This window comes from Colletotrichum jinshuiense, chromosome 1 (assembly GCF_051148585.1).
Source record: "Colletotrichum jinshuiense chromosome 1, complete sequence".
Taxonomy (NCBI): domain Eukaryota; kingdom Fungi; phylum Ascomycota; class Sordariomycetes; order Glomerellales; family Glomerellaceae; genus Colletotrichum; species Colletotrichum jinshuiense.
Window position 1 is genome coordinate 4,277,470 of NC_139302.1, and position 20,847 is coordinate 4,298,316.

Here is a 20,847-nt window from a genome sequence, read left to right on the forward strand (position 1 = left end):
GGAGTCAAGATGTGCTGGAGATGGAAGTAAAAGAGAGTAGTGCACTATTAAAAGTAGTACCTCCTCTAAAAGCACCTTTGATCAGACGAAGTTGATCAAGACCTGTCCCCCTTTCCAGATGTAGCCGGGGTCTCGCGGCGAAGATGTTGCCGGAGACCAATCCGATATCCCCCAAACGCGGCGATGATGTTTCGCAAAAGAAATGAAACTGTACCATTCCGCCCGAAATTTTGGTTTGCCGAACTAAAATGTGATAGTCAGTAAAGTCATGAACGTCGTCAACGTTAAATCCGGTGCTTTTCCGATTCTGTTGCCATGTTAGCTACTTGCGGTCCATGTTGCAGGGCTTCCTGCCGAGGGGTCCGCATACCGAGACGAGAATATAGCATGTATAGCGCCATCCGATTGCATTCCTCCGTTCCCGTGATGGTGACCAGCCGCTCGTTGCTGTTGTCTTGAGGCTCGTTTATCTTAATCACACTGCCGCTGATCTGGCGTATTTCGTTGATCTTCTGTCCGCCCTTTCCGATGATGGCACCAACCATGTCGTTGGGGATGTAGATCTGCTGGGTCAAGGGAGCGCCGGGCATCGCTGCTCCGTGCATGGGCTGAGCTGGGTGAGCGCCGTGGGGTTGAGGAACAGCCGCACCGGCGTGGGGCTGCATGGGAGCAGCAGCACCTCCGTAAGCGCCGGCTTGCGCCGCTCCGTAGTGGACGGGTATGGCCGGGTTGGGCTGGGCGGCGTGGGGGTGGTACGGTTGCGCGTACGGAGCAGCAGGCAGGCCGTGGTGCTGGGCGCGGGCGTCATGTCTCCGGTTGTAGTTTTCACGGTTGCCGTAGTTGCCAGTGGTCGGCTGCGGGGAGTAGGGCACGACTTGCATGCCGCCCGGGACAACGCCGGCGGGGCCGCCACTCCTTGTCGCGTAGGCCGAGGCAGCCGGGCCGCCGAACCTGTCGTTCAGCTGCTCGAGGAGAGTGCTGCCGACGTAGTAGGTGGCGATGTGAACGGCATCGGCGACGCCCATGACCACCAGCGAGCGCTCAGTGGAGAGAGGCAGGCAAGAGTCAGAAGCATTAAGCCGAGCCCCGGAAGCCTCCTGGATCTCGCGGATGCGAGCGCCACCCTTGCCAATGATGGAGCCGATCAGGATGTGGGGGATAAGCAGGCGCAGGGGATACGTCTTGGACTGGGAGCTCGACGGTTCGGCCAAAGGCTCGTTGTTCAGGGTCCGAATGATGAGTCCGAAGGCCTGGTCGCGCATGTTAGCAGGCAAAATCAATGAATTGGCGAAATTGGGCGCAGGACACGAACCTTTGCGGCAGCATCGACAACGCCGCTAACAGTCAAGATGCGCTCAACGGCTCCCTTCTGATAATCGCTGACGGTGCACTTGGCGCCCGACATCTTGCGAATGTTGGAAACATTCTCTCCGCCCTTTCCGATGACTGTGGCGGCTTCCGGGCTGGAAATAACTGCGCGGATGTGGATCCAGTCTCTCTCGTCGTGGCTTGCAGAGGTGGTGGAAGTCGCGGGAACAGAGCCGGCAACGGAGCTCTGGATGGGCTTCGTCTCGGCGCCCTCGGCATCGGCGGCATCCTCGGCCTTGGCCTCTGCGCCGTTCGTCTTCTCGGCGCCATTCGCGTCCGTGGCCAGGATGGCGTCGGGCTCGGGCTGCTGGGCCATTTCGACCTCCTCATCGTTCTTCAGAATCTTGTCCAAAGCGGGTCGCTTAGCGTCGGGCTGGTCGTTGCTACGCGAAGGGGAGGACGTCTCTTCGAGGGGGCGCTTGGCCGAGTTCGCGGGCTGGGGAGGCGACGCGGACATGATGGGCTAGCTGTTAATGTCTCACACAAGTTTTTCGCGATTCCGTCTAGGTTCAAGAAGAGCTTGTATTCGACTATCTACACCACAACGGTTTTCAAAGGAAAACGGGCTGGTGTAGTGGCGTAGTCGGGATCGGAATCAGATTACTTTCTTTCGGTGAAGTGGCTGTGATCGTGGAGGATGGAGGTCGTAGGGCAAAAGGATCGTGAAGTTGAGGTCGGGATGTGGGTTCAGGATGACTCCTATCCTATCAGGGCCGAGGTAGGTAGCTTCCGAAATCGTGAGAATCGCAAGGAAACTCAGGTCAAGCGGGGGCAGGGCGAGGCGAGGCGGGAAGGCAGCGAACGGGCAGGAAGTATGTGGATGATGGAAAAGAGGTAAAGAAGGTGGGAGGGGAGGAGCTGATGGTAGACAAAGGCTGTATGTAGGAGGCGATTCGGATGCAGAAGCTCAAACCTTTCTCCGTCAAACGAACAGTCCAAGCTGTGAGGCAGGCTGCGAAGTGTTGTGACGGTTTGTCAAGCCTGCAAGCAGAGCTTTGATGTTCCTTCTGCAATGATCCTCTCCTTGAGCTCGTCAAGCTGCAGAGCAAAACAAGACTGGCGACGCGCCAACCGTGGGGCCAAAGGACCTGAGAGAGCTTGGGGGGCGACACGTGATGGGAGCGTTGGAAGGGACCGATGCGCTGCGCCGTGAGAATAGAACCCACCAGGAAGAATCGAGAAATGGGCGAGGGGAGAAAGGGCGCGGGTTAAAAGAGATGGGAGAGAAACCGTGCAAACAGATGGGTTGGAAGGGGGTCCGGATGTCTCGAAGAGGTTTGGGAAACGGGATGGGTGAGGGCAAGATATTGCTGAAACCTCGTCAGAAAAGATCGGCCTTACGCTTCCTCAGGACCAGCCAGTGTGCCGTGCCAGCGCCAGAGGGACCAGGCAGGGCGGGCGGCCAGGGCAGGCTCAGCCAACAGGGCGGGTGCCGTGACCCAGCACAGTGACCCCACGCACGGCCCTTGCGCCTCATCCCCAGTCTTCTGAGCGAGCCGGAGGGCAGGAGCCACACAGTAGCTACAGTGCAGCCAGTGATTTGCTCCGGCAGATTAAGCTACATGGGGGGGGCCTGGCCCCCCGGACACTGGAGCTCCCAACTGTGCTTAGCCACCTGGTGCTCCCTCGTCGGGCTGTTTCATTGGACAGACGCGGCATGCCGTGCACAGTGTTTGCTGTTGTATCTTGCATCTCCTGCAAATTGAACGACCATGACAAAAAAAAAAAAAAGGGAACCGACCGAGAGAGAGCTGCGACCTCCCTACATGCGGTGCCCGCCCTGCGTCGTTTCCAAAGAGTGCATGTCCGGCCTCAACACGGCCTTTACACACCCTGAGTCAACGCGACAACGCGTCTTCAGACCCCCGACAAAGGCCCCGACGCTTGCCCTTCCATCGAGCCCTTCAATCTCTGGTCGTCCCCGCCAGTCAGCCACGGCTCCTGTAAACTGGTGCCGTATTTTCTTCTTCGAGCGCCACAAACAGCTCATTTGGATCACTGGAATTTCCGCCCGTCGGTGTTACTTGACAGCGTGCCAGATCGCTCAGCAAGTGAGCGCACCATCTGTGCTGGCCGCGCGCTGTCTGTCCCCCCAGAAATCTCGATAGCACTCAACACGGTGACACCTCCTTTGAAACAGCCAGAGGGCATCTACCTAGCGCCCGGACACGCCTTGTTTTCTGCGACAGGGGTCGTATCGGACGCTCGACGCCATTGGACGTCTCTGTTGCTACGACGGGCCGTGTGCTTTGGGACGGGTTGAAAGGCTTCTCGTGCTGCCGTTGCTTAAAGTGTTTCGTTTCTTCTGGGGCATCCTTTGAAGGTCGCGTGCGCCTCCTGCCTGATATTTGCACCGTGCCGTCAGATATCGGACCGTTTCGACTGAACCAAGACCGCCGGCTTTCAACCTCTGACCTGGCCCGGAGAGATTGGAACTCGACACAACATGGCCGACTCGCCCCAGCCCGTCGGCGACAGGTATACCCTGAGCTTGGAACAGAGCTTGCAAGAACTCCACGGAAAGATCCAGCAACACCGGCAAGAGCTTGCGGCGGTATGCAGCCCATATCATGCTTTCGAGCGACTCAGAACTAACACCGGCGCAGCTTCAACAAGATGGCCGCCGGCCAGGCCGGAATCTGCCCGGACCAGGAAGGGAGCCCTATGAGGTCATGAAGAGTGCGTTCGAGCAAGTTGCTAGCACACCTCCGTTCGTGCCCTTCTCGGGATCTGTCTTGCCCGCGCTGCTGGCCCTGCGAAAGACTCATCAGACCATTACTGAATCCCAAGCGTATCTGTCCAGCCAAGGGGCCTCTCTTGCCCAGACCAGACGCAGGCTGGAAAGCGAGCAGGCGAATCTGGCTGATCAGAAGCTTCTCCAGCAGAGTTTAGAGAAACGCATCCAGTCTCTCAGGGACGAGGCTGAATCTAGGATGGAATTAACGCCCGAACAGGCCGCCCAGGAAAGACTGGACGAACTCGAGCAGAAGAAAAAGCGTTACAACAGAGAGACGTCTAAACTGCTCAAGGCCCTAAGAAGGTTCATCGACGAACACCTTGCGGCACAGCTGGCCGCTGAAGACCTTGGTGGCCCTGTCGTAGGCGACATGATGGAGATCGACTCTGACCAGCTGATTGCGGGTTTCAATGCCCAGGGCCGACCGGTCAAGATCAAGGCCCAGCCGGACGAGGACAAACGGCAGCGACGGCTCGAGGAAGTCTGGGGGTTACCGCAAGAGGACGCAGGCCAGAGGCGAGGCGATGCGGACGAGGCAGCCGCCGCCGGGCGCGAGATGCGTGAACTAACAGAACAGCTACTCAACCAGCTTGTAGATGCAGGGGGCGACAGCGCGGCAGCATACGTCAAGCTTCCCAAGGAAACAGCGGCGGCGCGATTCCTGGTCAGGTCCAAGGTCGCGCAGTTCCATCCCAGGGACGCTACCCGACTAAAGCTGATTGATTTTGGGAGAGAGCTGGACGACTAGGAGGGCCAGGGATGCCGCACACCCGTGCGACGCAGTCCACGCAGATCCCCCGTGTGGAGTTGGCCTACCAGGCAATCAAACTGAATTTTCACGACTACATGTCCATCCTGGCTCCCAATGTCAGAGAAGAGCTCCTGATGTTAAGCGTCGAGTCTCTTGAGTCAGGTTACATGGCAGCTAATAGGCTCAACAGGGCCATGCGGCGCAGCTGAGGCTCCGTCGGCCACAGTGCGGGCTTGCCTTTGCTACTGCATTCCACAGTGTCTAGGATTGACTCTGCACTTTCCTCCGCATCTGGGTAGAACGGAAAAGTTGGTGTCGAGATTGAGAACTTGGCGTATATGCGTTGTGAACACACCTTGAACCTATCAATGCACAAATGTTGCACACACTCTCGGGCGCCCGAGTCTGTCATTCGGTGTACCATAGTAGTTCGTGAGGCAGCTTTGAGGTGACCCTGGGACCAACGAATCGGCGCATGATGTGAGAGCTACCTATTCCCGGCAACAGCAGACACACACAACTTAGCTAAGCTGTCTGATGACGATGACCTTGCCTGGGTAGGTAGGTAGGTGTTTTTAAATAAAGTGGTTCGGGAAGATTGATGAAACCCTGTCTCTGATTGGCCAATTCGCCGTCACCCGCGTCGTTGCGCGTCTTCGCGACACCGCCAAAGTGCCCACACCCACATGGATAGCTCTACCCAGCTTCCCTAGCTGTTTGCACCGCCTTTACGTCCACAGTCTCGCAGTCTTCGTCCCCCACTTCACCGAAATACCATACACCTGGCCCACGGTAAACTTTCCACCTCGTCAGACCTCCAAACCCAAAACAAAACAAAACACACAAAAAAAAAGGCATAGAAAATGAGCTCTTCTGAACCCGTTGTCGCACAGCAGCAGCCCGACCATCCCGCAAAGCGAGTCAAGACCGCCTCCGACGACGCCCCCGTTCCCGCCGCAATGGAGCCCTGCCCGCCACTCCAGGTCAAGAAGCTCTCCGACAAGGCTCGCCTGCCTACCCGCGGCAGCCTCTTCGCCGCCGGCTACGACATCTACGCGGCCAAGGCCACCGCCATCCCCGCGCGGGGCAAGGCTCTCGTCGACACCGACATTGCCATCTCCGTTCCCGCTGGCACTTGTACGTTTGGCCCCCGGCCCTCTCTCTGCCTCTTTGCTACAGCTCGAAGCTAACCACGAGCCTTGACACAGACGGCCGCATCGCCCCCCGCTCCGGCCTGGCCTCCAAGCACTTCATCGACACTGGCGCCGGCGTCATCGACGCCGACTACCGCGGCCAGGTCAAGGTCCTTCTCTTCAACCACTCCGACACCGACTTCGAGATCGCCGAGGGCGACCGCATCGCCCAGCTCGTCATCGAGCGCATCTTCACCCCCGAGGTCGTCGAGGTCGCCGAGCTCGAGGAGAGCGTGCGCGGCGCCGGCGGGTTCGGCAGCACCGGCGTCGCTCTTGCGCCATAGATTCAGTTCCCTTCGAGGAAGACAGACCGAGATGGGAAGCTTGGCCTTCTAGATGTGTGTGGGGATAGAGAGACGCCCGGCGGCGACGACGTAGGAGCACCGCCCAAGGGGCAGGAAAAATAAATAAACGGTATAAAGGGAAACGAAATGGAAATTGATGACCCGAAAAAGAAACACACCGCCCCCCTCCCGTCTACCACGAAATAGCGAGTGTCAAATATGGAGTGCTTGCTTGTCTTTTATAAGGTCTCTTCGCCGACTGGGTCACACACGCCGTGTTCGCTGGACTGGCGACGGCTCTTTCCCCTTGTGGATGAACCAAGCATCCTCGGGGGGAGGCGGGGTAGAATGAGCGGGAAAAGATGAATAATGACGATGCTACAACCATGATGCCTTTTTCTATCCCGAACCCACGCCGTCCCCATGCAGGCTGACAGATGACCGCCTCCTCCCATTGTATACAATGTAACCGTGTGCCATACCATGCCTTGCCCCTCCGCCTCGGCCGAGTCGTCTACGGCCCCCTACAGCCTCTTCGCGCGGAACTCCACAACGGGGTCCCTCAAGCTCGCCAGGTTCCGCACGAGCTTCAGCTCCGCGCTCTTGCTCTTGAGCAGGTGCAGCCTCGTCCTCTCCTCCTCCGTCTCCGCCTCCCCGGCGGCCTTGACGATGGCCTCCATCCCCCTCGCCGTCTGCGTGAGCACCTCGTGCATGCTCGCCAGCACCATCTCGGCCGCCTTGGCGAGGGGCAGCTCCAGCGCGTCGACCCCGTCGCCGCTCAGCCACGACTTGGTGTCCTTGAGCCCGCCCTCGGCGGCGATGACGGCCTCGCGCATGCGCACAGTCATCAGCGCGGCGAACATGTCGCCGGTGCCGGAGAAGTAGGCGTCGATGGCCGGGAAGACGATCTTGAAGAGGCGGGGCTCGCCCGTCGTCGGCGACATGCTGGAGCCGACGACGGAGAGGTGGGACGGCGGGTGGTCCGGGGAGGCGAGGGAGACGGACGTGATTACGACGTGGGGGACGCGGTACTTGGTGTGCAGGGCGCGGATGGCGGTCTGGAGGGTTTCCATGTCTGTGATCTTGACGCCCGAGAGGAGCCCGTGGGGGTGTTAGCATGAGGGGGTCAAGGGGGACGGGGGCTGCCCGTGCAAGCGCTGGCTTGTGGCAAGAGAGAAGAAGAGGAAACGGGGAACAGCCAATAAAGACTAGCGTTGGGGGGACATACTCGGCCTCGAACTGGTTCGGCAGAATCAGGTCCGCGTACTCGATGAGCGACTGGTACGCGGGCACGACCTCCTCGGCGACGTACAGCTTCCCGTTGTCGCCCATGACGGGGTCCAGGACCCAGAAGAAGCTCCCGGGGGCACCCGCGGCGTCCTGCTTGCGCTTGAGCTCCTTTGCGATGTCGCCCACGGCCATGACGGCCTCGGCCCCCGGGATGTAGCCCGAGAGCATCATGTCAAAGTCGTCGAGGTACGACTGCCTGAGCCCCTCGAAGAGGTCCCGGATCTCCTGGGCCGAGACCTTTGTCCCCTTCCATTGCCTGTAGCCCGTGTGGTTGCCTTTATGGTTGTACGTCGTCAGTCCTTTGGTCGTTCTTGTAGAGGGAGAAAGGAGGGGAAGGCTGGTGCCTAGACAAGTGGGCGGGTTGAGGGAGAGAGAGTCAGATAAGCTTACTGAACTGGACGGTGTTGAGTGCGGCGACGTCGCAGCCGAGGGACTGCAGCGTGAAGACTGCAATCTTGTTTCCTACGTTTCTGGTAAAAGGACGGTAAGCGCTGTGCGCGTCTCTTCCGCGGCCGCGCTTGGGCGCATAGTGAAGCAATGAGCAGGGCGGGCGCGGGAAGACTCACCCAGACACGACCTTCAAGCCATGGTCAGTCGCATATCACATTTGGAGGGCAAGAGTTCAGAGTGCCTTACATGGCTGGCAACGGCCAGGACGCGCGTATCGGGGATGGGCAGTTCTACAGTCATGGTTCCTGATCGAGACTATGTCTGGTTGTTTCTAGGGTGGAAAGCGGCGTTTCCTCGTCTACTATCTCTAGAGATGTCTAGGTCTGGAGGTGGTGGGGTTCTTGGATCTCGGAAGTTGGATATCAGCGGGGATGATGGGTGCCACCGGGATGCCGATGTGCGGAAGGATCTCAGGCGAGGAAGAGAGAGGGACAGTAAGTAAAGGAAGGGTATTAGAAAGCAGATAAGAAACTGAAACTTGTACGGTACAAGAAACAAGAGCAAAGACAAAGAGGTTTCTTTGTCGGCGCCAAAAAAAAAAACAAAAACAAGTATTATCGGTCTTCCTCAAGATGCAGTCTCTTTTCCGTACGTCTTGGAAGTGACTAAGAGAGATTAGACCTGGGCCGATGTGATGCGGTTCCAGGTTCTTCTAGCTTGCGGTTCCCGCTCTGACTCTGACGTTGCGACTGTGCCCGTCCAATCCGATATTTTAAAGGGTCCCGTCCTGGCACGAAAAAAAAGACCCCGCCAAAAGGGCGCATCGAAGAACCCCGCACTAACCCGAGATTGGAAAGTCTCCCATTGACGGGTGGCACAACCAGCTGTCGGGCAACTGGCGCACTCGTGCGAATGTCGGAACCCACAAAAATCGTCAAGTCGATGCCTTTGAGTGCAGTGCATGGGTCCAGTAATTCGTGTAGGCGGAAACAGTAATTTCATTATATTTCGTGGTCCCAAAAGTGCTTTTTGCCCTTCGTCTACCAACGTATTGCGCATCTTTTCTAGAACATGCAAAACTCAATCCAGAGTGAAAGGACAGGCCCTTTGCCCCGTCCCTAGTCCCGTGCAACGCCCGCAATATCAACTTCATTCCATCGTCAATCACCAATTTACTCCTCGTCACCAATCTGAAATACCTGTTAGTCGTGACATTCGCCTCCATATCAGACATGTAAGGGAAACTTGCCTTCGGCGCCAGGTAGAAGCGCAGGTAGCTCTGGCCCACCAGCGTGTACTCAACAAGAAGTGGCACCTCGTTGGACAGGCAGATCTTGACCTGCTTGGAAATGGCGGCAGCCTTGCAGAAGTTGACGAGGTACTTGAGGGAGAAGGTCAGAGACACGGGCTCCGACAGGGCAATGTCGACGTTCAGCTCAGGCTTGTCGACGTTAGTGTGGCTTCGCAGGGTGACGGATCCGTTGCCGATGTCGCCGTTGCATGCAAACTTGACGCCATCCTTGCTCGCATCGATCGTCACTGCACGCCAGGATGTTAGCAATTTGGATAATTAAAATATGGACCAATTGGAGAATGCTTACCCGACTCGCTCATGGCCATCAGATCCAGGCAGATACGCTTGAACTCGCTGCTAGGCATGGTGATCGTCGCGGCGTAGTCCGTCTCGGGGATACCCAGGTGCTCCTGGTCGATATCCATCAACTTGAGGTCGTACTCGCTGATACGGTCGTGCTCTGAGCTCTCGAAAAGAATGTTCAGGCTGTCGGGAGCATCCTCGGCCTTGAGCGTGAGGACATCGTCGCCCTGGGCGGCGCGAAGGACCTTTGTCAACGACGTCAGGTTGACGCCGAGCGCAATGTTGCGGTCGCAGCGGTAGGGTGAGAAGGCCTCGGTCTTGAGAGCCATGGACACAAGGGCAACGTGAGAGTTGTCCATGGCCTGGAGCATGATGCCGGAGTCATTGCAGTCGAAGTTGCAGTCTTGGACGAGGTCCTTGATGGCATCGACAACCTGAACTGGTTAGCAAGGTGCCCAAGGTTTCCGTGTGTTCTGCCTTGCGGTGGCGTGTTACCTTCTTCAGGATATCGGCCTGGTCGAGTCTGGCTTCCAACATCTCTGCTCGGCGGCGTTAGCATCATACACCAAAATTGCATGAGGAGAAAATCGGTGAGGGGATTGAAAACGTACTGGCTGTTTATGTGCTTGAAAAAAAGAGTAGAGGGGTATCTTCGGAAATCAAAGAAAATGGAAGAGGAGGCGCAATGATGATCGTGGGCGTTGGTGAAAGTTGGGCGTAAAGTGTGGTTGAGGGGTTAGTGAAGAAGAGAAGGTCTCGTCGCGAAAGTACTTTAATGGGCAAACACGCTGCGCGTGGTGGGCTGGCGAGCGAGGAAGACGCGTCAAGCGTTTAATAGGGCTCAACGCCAACCTAACGCGCGGGGCAGAAGAATCCATGATGGCACGTGCGCTGTCACCTACGTAAGGACAAGTAGGCAGGCGCGCACGGCGCAACCTACCGATCTAAGATGGCTGGCCCGGGCTCACCGAGCTCCCTCCACTCCTACGCCCCTGAATCGTGACCCCTTTCCTTTACCCTGACAACCAGGGTCCTTTGTCAATAAGACATCCTAGACAAAACAACAAATGAACATGTGGCTGAGTCCAATATTGCATACGCAAGTAAGCGGTTGATGGGCCTTTTCCAATTAGAATACTAAGTAAGTAGTCTGTACAAGTAAACTGGCCCAATTGGGAGCCTGCACCGGATATCATGGTGCACATCAGTGTCATCATACAATACAAATGAGCAACTCAGTGAACAATAGCTTCCGTCCCCGTGTCCTTAAATCCCCTTCTATATGCAGTCGGCGAGAAGATGTGTTTGCACAGATTATATCTCAAGAAACAAAAAAGGAAAAGAAAAAAGTCCAAATGACTGTGATTAGTTAGTCTCCTGTTCCAAAACGCCGTGTCAGTCGTCATATGTCGTGTCCTCGTCACATCGAAACGATGCGTGACGGAGTCGTCCCGGTTCGTGGGCGGGGCCGGAGGTTGATGACCATCTCCAGCTCTTTGAGCATCCCCTTGTTGGCGTCCGCCTTCTCTTTGGCGATCTCTCGCTTTTCCCGATCTTCCCTCATCTTAACGATGCGCTCCTCTCTCGTTAATAAGCTGCGAGGCCGTGGCTGAGCGACAGCCTCAAAGATCTCTTCTGTATCGGGCTCCCCTGTACTGCTAAAGTCCAAGCTGGACGGCGATTCTCCGTTCAGCGCCTTCAGAGCTTCGGCGGCTCCTCCTTCTTCAACTGTCGTGAGCCCGCTGAGCGAGCTGGTGGGGGAGAGCAAAGTGCTCATAGAAGACAATCGTTTCTCGTTCCGGTCGATACCCAGGGCGAGGGATGCTTTGCCTTCCTCCCAGGCCTGCATGAGCAGTTTCAGGTCTCCTCCAATGGACTCATACTGAGACAATAGGCTAGAGCCGAGCTCGGATATGTCGTCGGATTCGTTAAGGCTTCGGTCGGACTCTTCTTTCAAAAGCTGCAACTTGGCTTGCAAACCGCGAATTCCACTGGACAAGGAGTTGAGTTTCCGTAATTGCGATCTCCATCTCTCCCTGCCGGGTGTTAAGGGCATCTTTGGGGTTGGCGGCGGCGGGAACGCTTTGGGTCGTCAGCCACCTGATTTGACCTTACTGGAGGGGGAGAGATTACTTACATTCCTCGTCACTCAACAATCTCTTCAAACGCTCAAACGCCTTTTGAGTGGCCGAATTGAGAGTGCGAACCGCTTCCACTGTAGTTGTCCATCTCAAAAGGTCGCTGCTGTCACCACTTGTATCTAGCGCCAACAGTGCACACAAGAACATCTTGCGGATGGTGTGGAACCGTGCGGCGAGGATCTTGAGCGTTCTTAACGATTCGTTGTCCTCGAACTCATTCTCCTGAAACCCTTGCTTGGCATCGGACATATCAAAGTCGCTGATGTCATAAATGTCATAGTACTTCTCCAAATCGAGTTGCTCAGAGAATCCCTTGACAATTGATGCGGTCTGATCGTATGCGGGTATGACGTCTGCAAAGCACGCCCGCAGGGCCCTACGCAGGCGCACGCACTTGCGAGTCTGCGAGCGGTCTTCGATGCGACTGATGGGCGGAAGAGGTGCACTCCTAAACCTTGTGTCAGTTCATGATACAACTCTCCGTCAGCAACCGGGCCAGGGAAGATATAAACTTACAGACGGTAGCCTCTGGAAACAAGTTCGACCTCCTGCACTAGGGCAATGGCCGCGCCGGTCGCGCTGTCAAACTCTTGAGAGTTTGAAACAAACGCAGTGACCTCAGACAGTGCCTGCAGCCGTCTGTACCTCAGCCATTGCCTCCGCATGAACACATGGGCGATCCCTGCAGCGATCACGACGACCAATAAAATAACAACAGTGCGTCTCTTGTTCAACGGTCCTGTTCCCGCAAGCCAGTTGATCGAGACGGCGAGAGCCAACGCTCCCAGAACAACGGCGACTGCGCCGGTCGAGTCCAATAATACGTCGGCCGTATTGCCGTCAATTGCAGCATTGGCGGGCCGGGATGATGCATGGGGCTGGGATAATATGGAGTGTCCACTCAATAGCTGGGATGCGATTATAGTATAGCGAAATTGCTCAAGGAATTTGGAGTTGTCGGCTCGGTCAATCCTGGACGCTACCGCGGTCTTGAAGAGGACACACAAGTCAGTAATTTCCCCATGTGCCGGAGAAAGGGGATTTTGGGGGCGCACCGAATAGCTTTGTCGGTATGACTTGTCGGAGGCCGCTTTGGTAGGTATGTCGACTCGGAGAGGGTTATTGCGGAATCTTGACCTGACCATCGGCCGACCTGTCGGCGCGAACTCAGGACTCGAGGGTGGTGACACGTCGTAGATTGGGTCGTCGTAGGCCCATCCCGCCTGCTCGTCTTCGCCTTCATCTGTCGCGCGCATCTTGTTAGTCGCGGGAGGGCTGGGTCGCATTGGGAAGAGTTGCACTCACCACGAAGGTACTCAGCGAGCGGCGTCTGGTCAAACACAACGGGCTCCATCTAGCGACCTGGCAAGTATCGACGAGGCACCTGCAAGCAGCACGGCCATCTGTCGCTCTAAGTTGTCGGGTTGCCGCTGCGTCGTGGGATCGGAACAAAACGAGGGGTGGATGCGAACAAGAAACCATTAACAGACTCAAGGGAAACGCAAAACATGTGCAAACGTTGAATGGACGGGCTTTCGGGGGATATATACGAATCGCATGTACGGAGACGTATTATGATTGCGGAGGTTACACAGGGGGGGAAGGGAGAGTTCGCTCAAAGCGCCGAGCTGAAGTGACCAGCCGCCGCTCACGAATGGGGAAGGAAACTGGACCCTTGTAACCGATTAAGGTGCAAGGGGGAGGACGGAGGCTCGGTGGGGTGACCGCATGCTATGCACTATGATCTGCCCCAGCCAACGGGGTGAACGGTGAAGTTGCGCGCCGAAAATGTGGCTTGTGCGCCGTGTGCGATGAATTATTTGCATATTTTTAAATTTGGGACATGGGACGACAACGGGGCGGGCGCCGAAACTAGCGGTCCAGAGACATGGGAACGCTGGCTTTGTCAATCTGGATCATCATAAAGCCGCCTTCCGATGTCGACCTGCCCGATTTTGTCTGGTGTGTGTATGTAAGCTCCACCGCCCACTGGCTAGCATTACCTAATCCAGACGCTGAGTGACGGACGAGCTCTAGGTACGAACAGACACTGATTGATTCACCACACGAAGCGCATCGACAGCACGGCAACATAATCGCAAGACCCGAGAAACTCCAGTATCGCCCCAGCCAAACGAACCCCAGCGAACTGAAACACGTACACAACCGCAACGATGCCGTCGGAACGCGACTACCAAATCTCCCCCATTGTGCAGGAATCCGTCATGCACAACACAAAGGTGGGATAGCTCTCTGAAGCTTAGCTTTTGCGACCGTCGCAGCTTCTCGCTAACGCTTACCTCTCTTACGCAGACTCTCTCGAACCTGCAAAGTCTCACGGCCTCCCTCTTCGGCGTCGCGGCCGGCATTCTCGGTCTGGAATCATACAGCGGCTTCCTGTTCTACATCATCCTCTCTTTCGTCACCGTCTTCCTCACCTACATTCTCCGAATTGCTCCCGAATCGACGTCCGCTGGCTTGCCGTTCCTCAGCACTAGCCGCTATTTCAAGGGACCGTTGGAATTTTGGACGAGTGGTCTTACTGGTGGGCTTCCTGGCTTCATCCTTACCTGGACTCTATTCTACGGTCTTGTGAGGGCGTGATGAAGCATGGTTTAGCAAGAGTGGCATTGCCGGCGTCGGGGCGTTGAGGGATCTTTGTACAAGGCTGAACGCAGATTACATTCATGGCATACCGAACTATCAATGAAAAAAGGAAGGAAAAAACAACGCTATAATGACATAACAAACAAGAAATATGGCGCGCTGGATTCAATAACGCCGCTTGAACATGAGAGCTGAAAGAAAGCCACTCCCCACAGGCAGCTCAATCAACAATCTCCACAACAGTACCTACAAACCCCTCTAATCCAGATTTATCATTGCGGCCTCCCTCAAGAACAAGGATCTGTGAGCCCATCTCGACCCATTCTCGACTGGTCAGCAACTCGAAGGTGACCTGGACACCTCCGGAGAACTCCAATTCGGAAGTAGAATCGGGCTCATCGTGCTCATTCATGTTGAAGATATCTTCAGCGTCGTTGACGTTCAAGTTTCTGGTTTCGTCTTTGGTTGGTAGTCTGGAGACGCCCATTACTCTGGCAGCTGCGCGGACGCTTCCAACGTAGACATTGACAAGGGATCCGTACGTCAGACACGCCGTGTTTGGGTCTTTGAAAGACACCGTTAACCCGCTTGCTGCCTGGAGAGACATGCCTGTGTCCACCATGTGCTTGGATGGAATTGCCAGAACCATGCCCTTTCGAATCCGGGGCGCACTGGGCGGTGGTTCTAATGTCCCCTCAGGTGACTTCTCCTGCGGGATATCCAGTACAATGCCAATGGTACCGACTTGACCAGCCTCCAGGGTGTTGACTGGCAGCCGCAAGTTGCGTATGCTGACAATCTTGGCCTTGTGCCACTCCCCTTTGATGGTTGAGGCTGAGACCGTGTTGCGTATCGCGATCTTGGCAAGCTCCGCCGATGCTGGATGAGAAATCGACAGACCATAGTTGCCAGGAGAAGACCGACCTTCTGGTGTTAAACCTTTGATGTCGTCATCGCCAGAGGGAAAAGGTCCTACAACAATGCTGTCTCCCACGGAAAGTTGACCGAACCGCAAGTAGCCGGATACCACGGTTCCCATGTCAGTTTGGTTAGGGTTCTCAGCTAGGGAGGCATAGGATGCTGGGAGACTGAACGTGTCGTCGACGTGGAACAGACACGAAGGCTGCTCAGGGTTCAATGCCATTCCCACAAAGTCTTGTGCCGTGGGCGCGGGGGGGAGGGGAAGATTCTCCAGGAGAGCGTGCATCAAACCAACCCCTGCGCCGCTGACAGCACTGGTGAGGATGATCGGGATAAACTTGAGCAAATCCCCGGTTTTTTCCATCTCTGCAGTGACAGTGTTGGCTTTGTCGAGATCCGCAGAAGGGATGTTAGCCCACGTCTGAGTGCTCCCCTGGGCCGGCTGGAGTATTTTGGGAACTCGGCCCGCCTCTTTGATGTGTGTCAAAACTTGACCAAGGGTTCGCTGAAGGCTCGCCTTGGTTGCCAGGTCCAATTTTGTTATGACAATGACCAACGGGGTTTTTAGCTTCAAGCACAGCTCCAGGTGGGCTTTGGCAAGGTCAACACCGGCACCCGCCAGCCCGAGAACCTCATTGGCCGTGGAGCTAGCACCGTCCTTGGTCGAGCTCGTTTCTGCATCGTCTGCACCAAGACAGAGAACCGTCCATTGGGGAGCCCAACCAAAGAGGCCGCGGAGGATGGTTCGGCGGTAACGTGGGTGGCCAGCGGAGTCGGAGACGAAGACAAGACGTCCATTTTCAGCTCGGTCATGAATATCGACCCATGACTCGACGCGATCCTGTGAGTAGTTGGAAATGACATGACCCTTGTATCCGATGAGTTCTTGTGCTACCGAACTGGTGAGACCCGAAGCAACTTCATGCCGGTGTTTGAATAAACTGATTCGACTTTTGCCACGACCGTTATCGAGGGTCCCCGTCGACAATGTACCCAAGAGCGTAGATTTACCCGACGTCGTCGGGCCGGTAAGTGTTATTCTCAGTTGGTCAGTGGTGGAACGTCCTCTGCTTGGTAGCTCACTGGGTTCTGTGACCTTTGGAGACTGTTTTGTCTCGCGATGGTCGTCTCGTGCATAGTTTGTACGGGTAGTTTTTGTTGAAAAGTCAGGGGTCACCAATGCCTCAACAACCCAAAGTCTCGCCTGCCGAGCAACCTGTGCTGGCTGCGATGCCACACTATCGACCAGCTCGGATGTCTCCAGCCATTCACATTCGCCCACAATGACGTGGCGTAGAGTCTCAACTCGGCAACCCAAGGTAGCCGCCATGACCCTAAGAGTTGTGATGCTCTCATCCATCTCATCCAGGGTTAGTCCTACTAAGGTGCCGTCGTCGGCCACGCCAATCTCATACAGGGCTCCACGAGATTCCTCTAGGCCTGGAAGGGGTTTTTGCGGCGTCATAGCCTGACTCAAGTCATCCGTGTCGTCGGGAAGCTTGGGGATGATGAGGTCTTTGGGGTTCAGTGCATGGTAGGCGCAAGACTGCTGAAGTCGCCAAAGCAATTGTGTTGTCAATTGCTGCAGACGCACTTGTCGACTCTGACTGGACGCCGACAGAGCTGCAGATGCGATCTTGGACGAGCGGGTGGCAGTGGTCTTTGGGTGTTGGGGGGACGTGATGGTGCTCATGGACGTAAACGTCCGCCGTGGTCGCAGCAAGAGATGGAGTTTATACTCAGTTGGGCCCTCTTGCGGCTCTGCCTCCAATTTTGTAACCCCATAGTCAGAGAGGTGACCAGACTGAACCTGCCCGTCATCAGACTTCGGCTTCTTCCCCGGGTCCTCGGGTCCTAGCCATGGAGAAGAGACCCGTTGGGGGTCGGTGTCGAAGGTGAAGATGGATCCGGACGCCATTTTGTTATTTATCAGTGGCGAATGGACCAAAGATAGAAGACGCAACGGCAGTTCAGGAGCGCGTTGCTAAGAAGGTACAATGCCGATATGGATGTAAACGCCGGTTGTGATAAGCTATTGCAGTGACAAGGGCAGAAGGACGGGACGCTATACGCGGTATCATCTTGAAAACTAAAGCTATTTGTTGGTGTGCGGTGAAGGTGAGGCGTCGTCGAAGATGTTGGGACGCGTTGTAGGGGGAGCTCAACTAGAAGCCTAGTTGGAGGCCATTGCGAGAGTGTGGATATGATTGAATGTCGAACACTAGTACAGTATGGATGTTACAAGATGCATCCAAGGAGATGATGAGTTTTGTAATGGCGACTTGGGCGCCGTTGATGTTTTGAGTATGACTGACTCAACGAGACGGTGAGGTCTCAGCCAAGGTGTGACGCAGCTGGCCGGAAGTCTACACTAGGTAGGTATCTATCTAGTGTAGGAGACTGCATAGCTCAACTATGCGGAGAAAGTGCGGGTAATCCACCGCTTAGTGTTGCCAGCCCGCGGTGAATGACTCCATGAGCCCACATCAGGTAGCTCTGAAAGTAAGGAGCCTCGGTACCTGCTGACGCCGCTTTAGCGCACACGGTCTCACCCTGCCATTCTCTGTCGATGCTGACATGCAGCGCTGCATTGGTCGTGCAATGGAATCGTTAGGGTCCACAGAGCTCTGAATTGGACGTTGGTACCATCCAATTCAATTCCTGGGGAATAAACCGAATTTGCGATGAGGGGTTCTTGGTGGCAGGTAGAACTGTGAATAACTGGGCTGGGTCGTCTTTGTTAACGCATGTTTCTGGCCTAGTTGGTAAAGCGGCGGTTTTGATTTCCACCTTGGGCCAGCCTACCTGCCCTGTGCCTGCCCTGGTCCGCTTGCTGCAGAGTCGTAGCCCCACTTGGGTACCGAGACTCCAGGTGGGTGCAATGTAATGTCCTCAACCGCCCGCCTTGGTCCTGGCTATTTCTGCAAACACCTGTCACCCTCCGCCTACTAGTGCAATGTAAGTTTGGCTCATCATGTACCTGACGCATCCACCACGCACCTAGGGTCCTGTCCTTTGTCGCTGAAGCTGCTTGGCTACCCCTCCTGGAACGGGCAGGGACCTGAAGAACCTGTGGACGGCACTGCACTGGGCGGGAGTCGTTAGTTTCGAAGATCAGGCCCTGCTGATCCGTCTCCCTCCTCATCCTCCTTCTTCTGGCACAGCTGCACACGGTTGCAGCTCCGCATTGATCTCGACAGAAGTGGTTGAGCACGAGCGGAATTGCTGCAGCTGCATAGAACACACGACGGCGCATGATACATGGGGTACAACATCGTAAACACATGGCTCAGAGAGCACAGATGCGTACGGCTTCTTCAGCCCAAATCCGTAAGCCTGCATGCCTTCCGGAACTTTTCTGACGTTGGAATTTGGTTGCGGATTAGACAGGCCGCTGGACAAGTTGGAAGTGGCACAAGAGAACACGAACCCTTCCAGCGCTAGATCTGAGGCTGAGCCAAGCATGGAGGAACGCCATAGGCTCATGGCCACCGCCATTGTGCAGCCCACCACTGCGCCATAAAAAAGACTCCAGCTGTGATCCCCCCCCGCCACCCTGAACGGCGGTGACTTTGGCAGGTTTGGCCCGTCGTCTGCATCTCGCGGCGCCGAACCCAGTTCAATTGCAGGTCCGCTGCATGTTCCAGGCGCTTCGGGTCGCTGGCCGCCCCCAGCCCAATCTTTCTCAGGCAGAGCACTTACTCATTCAGGTCCAAACCACCAGGCCTGACGAATGTTTTATGGCTTAGACCCAGAGGGGCGCATCCGCTCGTCTTCGAAACACACCCAAGACGGGCCCGATTTTGCCACATAAAGCGGCTACTCGACCCCCCCTGCCACCCCCCGCTGCGCTCCCGCCCGACCGTCTTGCTGCATCCATCTGTGTCCGCGACCGCTCTCTGCTACCGTGTCGTCCCTTTTCTCCTGGTCTTCTTGCTTTTCTTTTCTCGATTAACCTTCAGGAGCACGTTGCGTTTTGCTTCCTTCCAGAATCCCGACCCAAATCCCACCTCGCCTACCCCGAAACCTAAAACCACTCCGCTGCTGTCATCATGAAGAAGTTCGGCTTCGGCAAGAAGAGCGGCGGCGACGACGGTGACGAAGCCGGCCGCTCTGCCCTATTCGGTCGCAAGAACAAGTCTCCCGCCCCCGGCAGCGATAACCCCTATGCCCAAGCACCCGCCGGCAACGACCCCTACGCTCAAGATACCAACAAGTACGCCAACGTGACGCCCTACCAACAAGCACGGTCTGGAGTTCCCGGTGCTGGTGCCCCTGGAGGCCTCCCCGGCGGCCCTGGCCCTCGCAACGGCGCTGGCTACGGCGCCGAGAAGTACGGAGCTGCCGGCGGCTACGGAGCGAACCGCTACGACAACCAGAATTCCTACGGAGCGAACCAACCCGCGTCGGGTGCAGCTGGCGGAGCTCGTGGCCCTGGCGGTTATGGAGGCTTGGGTCGGACCAACAGTGCAGACACCGATGTCCAGCGTGACGAGTTGTTTGGAGGGGCCCAGGACCGATACAAGCAGAGACAGCCACAAGCTGGAGGATATGGCCAGTCAGCCGCATCAGGCGCCGATGGGGACTATGGCGGATACGGTGCGCCTAGGGAGCTTACCGCTGAAGAGCAAGAGGCGGAGGAGTACCGTGCTGCGAAGAACCAGATCAGCGAGGTCAGAGGAGAGTCAGTCCAGACTGTTAACAGAGCTCTGCAAGCCGCTTTGCAAGCAGAGGAGACCGGTCGAGCAACCCTCGCTCGATTGGGCGCCCAAGGAGAACGCCTGCATAATACGGAGAAGAACCTTGACCTGGCGACGAACCACAACAAGGTTGCGGAAGACCGAGCCAAAGAGCTCAAGACCCTCAATCGGAGCATGTTCGCCGTCCATGTTAGCAACCCATTCACATCAAAGTCGCGCGCAGCGGAGCGCGACGCGGCGGTACTCGAGCGCCACCGTGCTGAGCGTGAGACACGCGAGTCGACCAGGCAAGCAGCGTACCAGACCAATGCGCGCATGGAGGAGACTTTCAAGGAGTTGTCTCTTTCGGGCCGGCCACAGGCCAGGACGAAGTCCAGTGCAGCCGAGCGATCCAAATATGTTCTCGAAGATAGTGACGACGAGGGCAATGAATTGGCCCGGCGGCAAGAAGATGAAATTGACGATGGTATTGATCAGCTCAGCGGAGTTGTCGGACGTCTCAACGGCCTGGCCAAGGCTCAGATGAGGGAGGTTGATCAGCAGAACGGCTTGATTGAAAATATCAGCAAGAAGGCAAGTCCATCCGTTTTTATGACTATACTCCGTGAAGAGATAACTAACAGCCGTTTACAGAGCGATGCTGTCGATGACCAAGTCAGGATGAACAGAGAACGCCTGAACCGCATCAAGTAAGCGGCCAGGGGCTACGGTATTGGAGTACATCGGTTACAGAGTCAGAGTTGTCTGGTTTCTATAGCATCAAGACTAGTAGTGACATATTCATTGACGGGACTAAAGTTTCCCTGTAGACTTGATGTCTTCCTCGGTAGACAAAGGCAGTGTGACCATGGCACAATTAGAAGTCTTC

At 56.2% G+C, this 20,847-nt stretch overlaps 9 protein-coding genes across 9 annotated transcripts; 4 read left to right on the top strand and 5 right to left on the bottom strand.

Annotated features, from left to right (window-relative positions):
- Positions 1 to 284: 284 nt before the first annotated feature.
- On the bottom strand, positions 285 to 1,825 carry EsH8_I_001093 (KH domain-containing protein; the record flags this gene model as incomplete). The annotated part of the gene is made up of 3 exons (XM_083268506.1): positions 285 to 307; positions 371 to 1,250; positions 1,313 to 1,825. The coding sequence occupies 3 exons, from the start codon at positions 1,823 to 1,825 to the stop codon at positions 285 to 287; spliced, it is 1,416 nt and encodes a 471-aa protein (XP_083118944.1).
- Positions 1,826 to 3,814: 1,989 nt separating this feature from the next.
- EsH8_I_001094 (uncharacterized protein) lies at positions 3,815 to 4,853 on the top strand (the record flags this gene model as incomplete). The annotated part of the gene is made up of 2 exons (XM_083268507.1): positions 3,815 to 3,922; positions 3,975 to 4,853. 2 exons carry the CDS (start codon positions 3,815 to 3,817, stop codon positions 4,851 to 4,853), a joined length of 987 nt encoding a protein of 328 aa, XP_083118945.1.
- Positions 4,854 to 5,719: 866 nt separating this feature from the next.
- Positions 5,720 to 6,333, top strand: EsH8_I_001095 (bifunctional dITP/dUTP diphosphatase; the record flags this gene model as incomplete). The annotated part of the gene is made up of 2 exons (XM_083268508.1): positions 5,720 to 5,993; positions 6,065 to 6,333. The coding sequence occupies 2 exons, from the start codon at positions 5,720 to 5,722 to the stop codon at positions 6,331 to 6,333; spliced, it is 543 nt and encodes a 180-aa protein (XP_083118946.1).
- A 524-nt stretch (positions 6,334 to 6,857) lies between these two features.
- On the bottom strand, positions 6,858 to 8,313 carry EsH8_I_001096 (Ribokinase-like protein; the record flags this gene model as incomplete). The annotated part of the gene is made up of 5 exons (XM_083268509.1): positions 6,858 to 7,391; positions 7,543 to 7,898; positions 8,014 to 8,093; positions 8,190 to 8,200; positions 8,260 to 8,313. 5 exons carry the CDS (start codon positions 8,311 to 8,313, stop codon positions 6,858 to 6,860), a joined length of 1,035 nt encoding a protein of 344 aa, XP_083118947.1.
- An 872-nt stretch (positions 8,314 to 9,185) lies between these two features.
- EsH8_I_001097 (proliferating cell nuclear antigen) lies at positions 9,186 to 10,147 on the bottom strand (the record flags this gene model as incomplete). Its single annotated transcript, XM_083268510.1, has 4 exons — positions 9,186 to 9,203; positions 9,263 to 9,552; positions 9,615 to 10,044; positions 10,106 to 10,147. The coding sequence occupies 4 exons, from the start codon at positions 10,145 to 10,147 to the stop codon at positions 9,186 to 9,188; spliced, it is 780 nt and encodes a 259-aa protein (XP_083118948.1).
- Positions 10,148 to 11,030: 883 nt separating this feature from the next.
- EsH8_I_001098 (Mysoin-binding motif of peroxisomes-domain-containing protein) lies at positions 11,031 to 13,105 on the bottom strand (the record flags this gene model as incomplete). Its single annotated transcript, XM_083268511.1, has 5 exons — positions 11,031 to 11,692; positions 11,748 to 12,199; positions 12,268 to 12,740; positions 12,807 to 12,994; positions 13,057 to 13,105. The coding sequence occupies 5 exons, from the start codon at positions 13,103 to 13,105 to the stop codon at positions 11,031 to 11,033; spliced, it is 1,824 nt and encodes a 607-aa protein (XP_083118949.1).
- Positions 13,106 to 13,925: 820 nt separating this feature from the next.
- Positions 13,926 to 14,355, top strand: EsH8_I_001099 (Rab5-interacting protein-domain-containing protein; the record flags this gene model as incomplete). Its single annotated transcript, XM_083268512.1, has 2 exons — positions 13,926 to 13,991; positions 14,065 to 14,355. 2 exons carry the CDS (start codon positions 13,926 to 13,928, stop codon positions 14,353 to 14,355), a joined length of 357 nt encoding a protein of 118 aa, XP_083118950.1.
- A 223-nt stretch (positions 14,356 to 14,578) lies between these two features.
- On the bottom strand, positions 14,579 to 17,197 carry EsH8_I_001100 (uncharacterized protein; the record flags this gene model as incomplete). The annotated part of the gene is made up of 1 exon (XM_083268513.1): positions 14,579 to 17,197. The coding sequence occupies one exon, from the start codon at positions 17,195 to 17,197 to the stop codon at positions 14,579 to 14,581; it is 2,619 nt and encodes an 872-aa protein (XP_083118951.1).
- A 2,134-nt stretch (positions 17,198 to 19,331) lies between these two features.
- On the top strand, positions 19,332 to 20,672 carry EsH8_I_001101 (uncharacterized protein; the record flags this gene model as incomplete). The annotated part of the gene is made up of 2 exons (XM_083268514.1): positions 19,332 to 20,552; positions 20,613 to 20,672. 2 exons carry the CDS (start codon positions 19,332 to 19,334, stop codon positions 20,670 to 20,672), a joined length of 1,281 nt encoding a protein of 426 aa, XP_083118952.1.
- Positions 20,673 to 20,847: the final 175 nt, after the last annotated feature.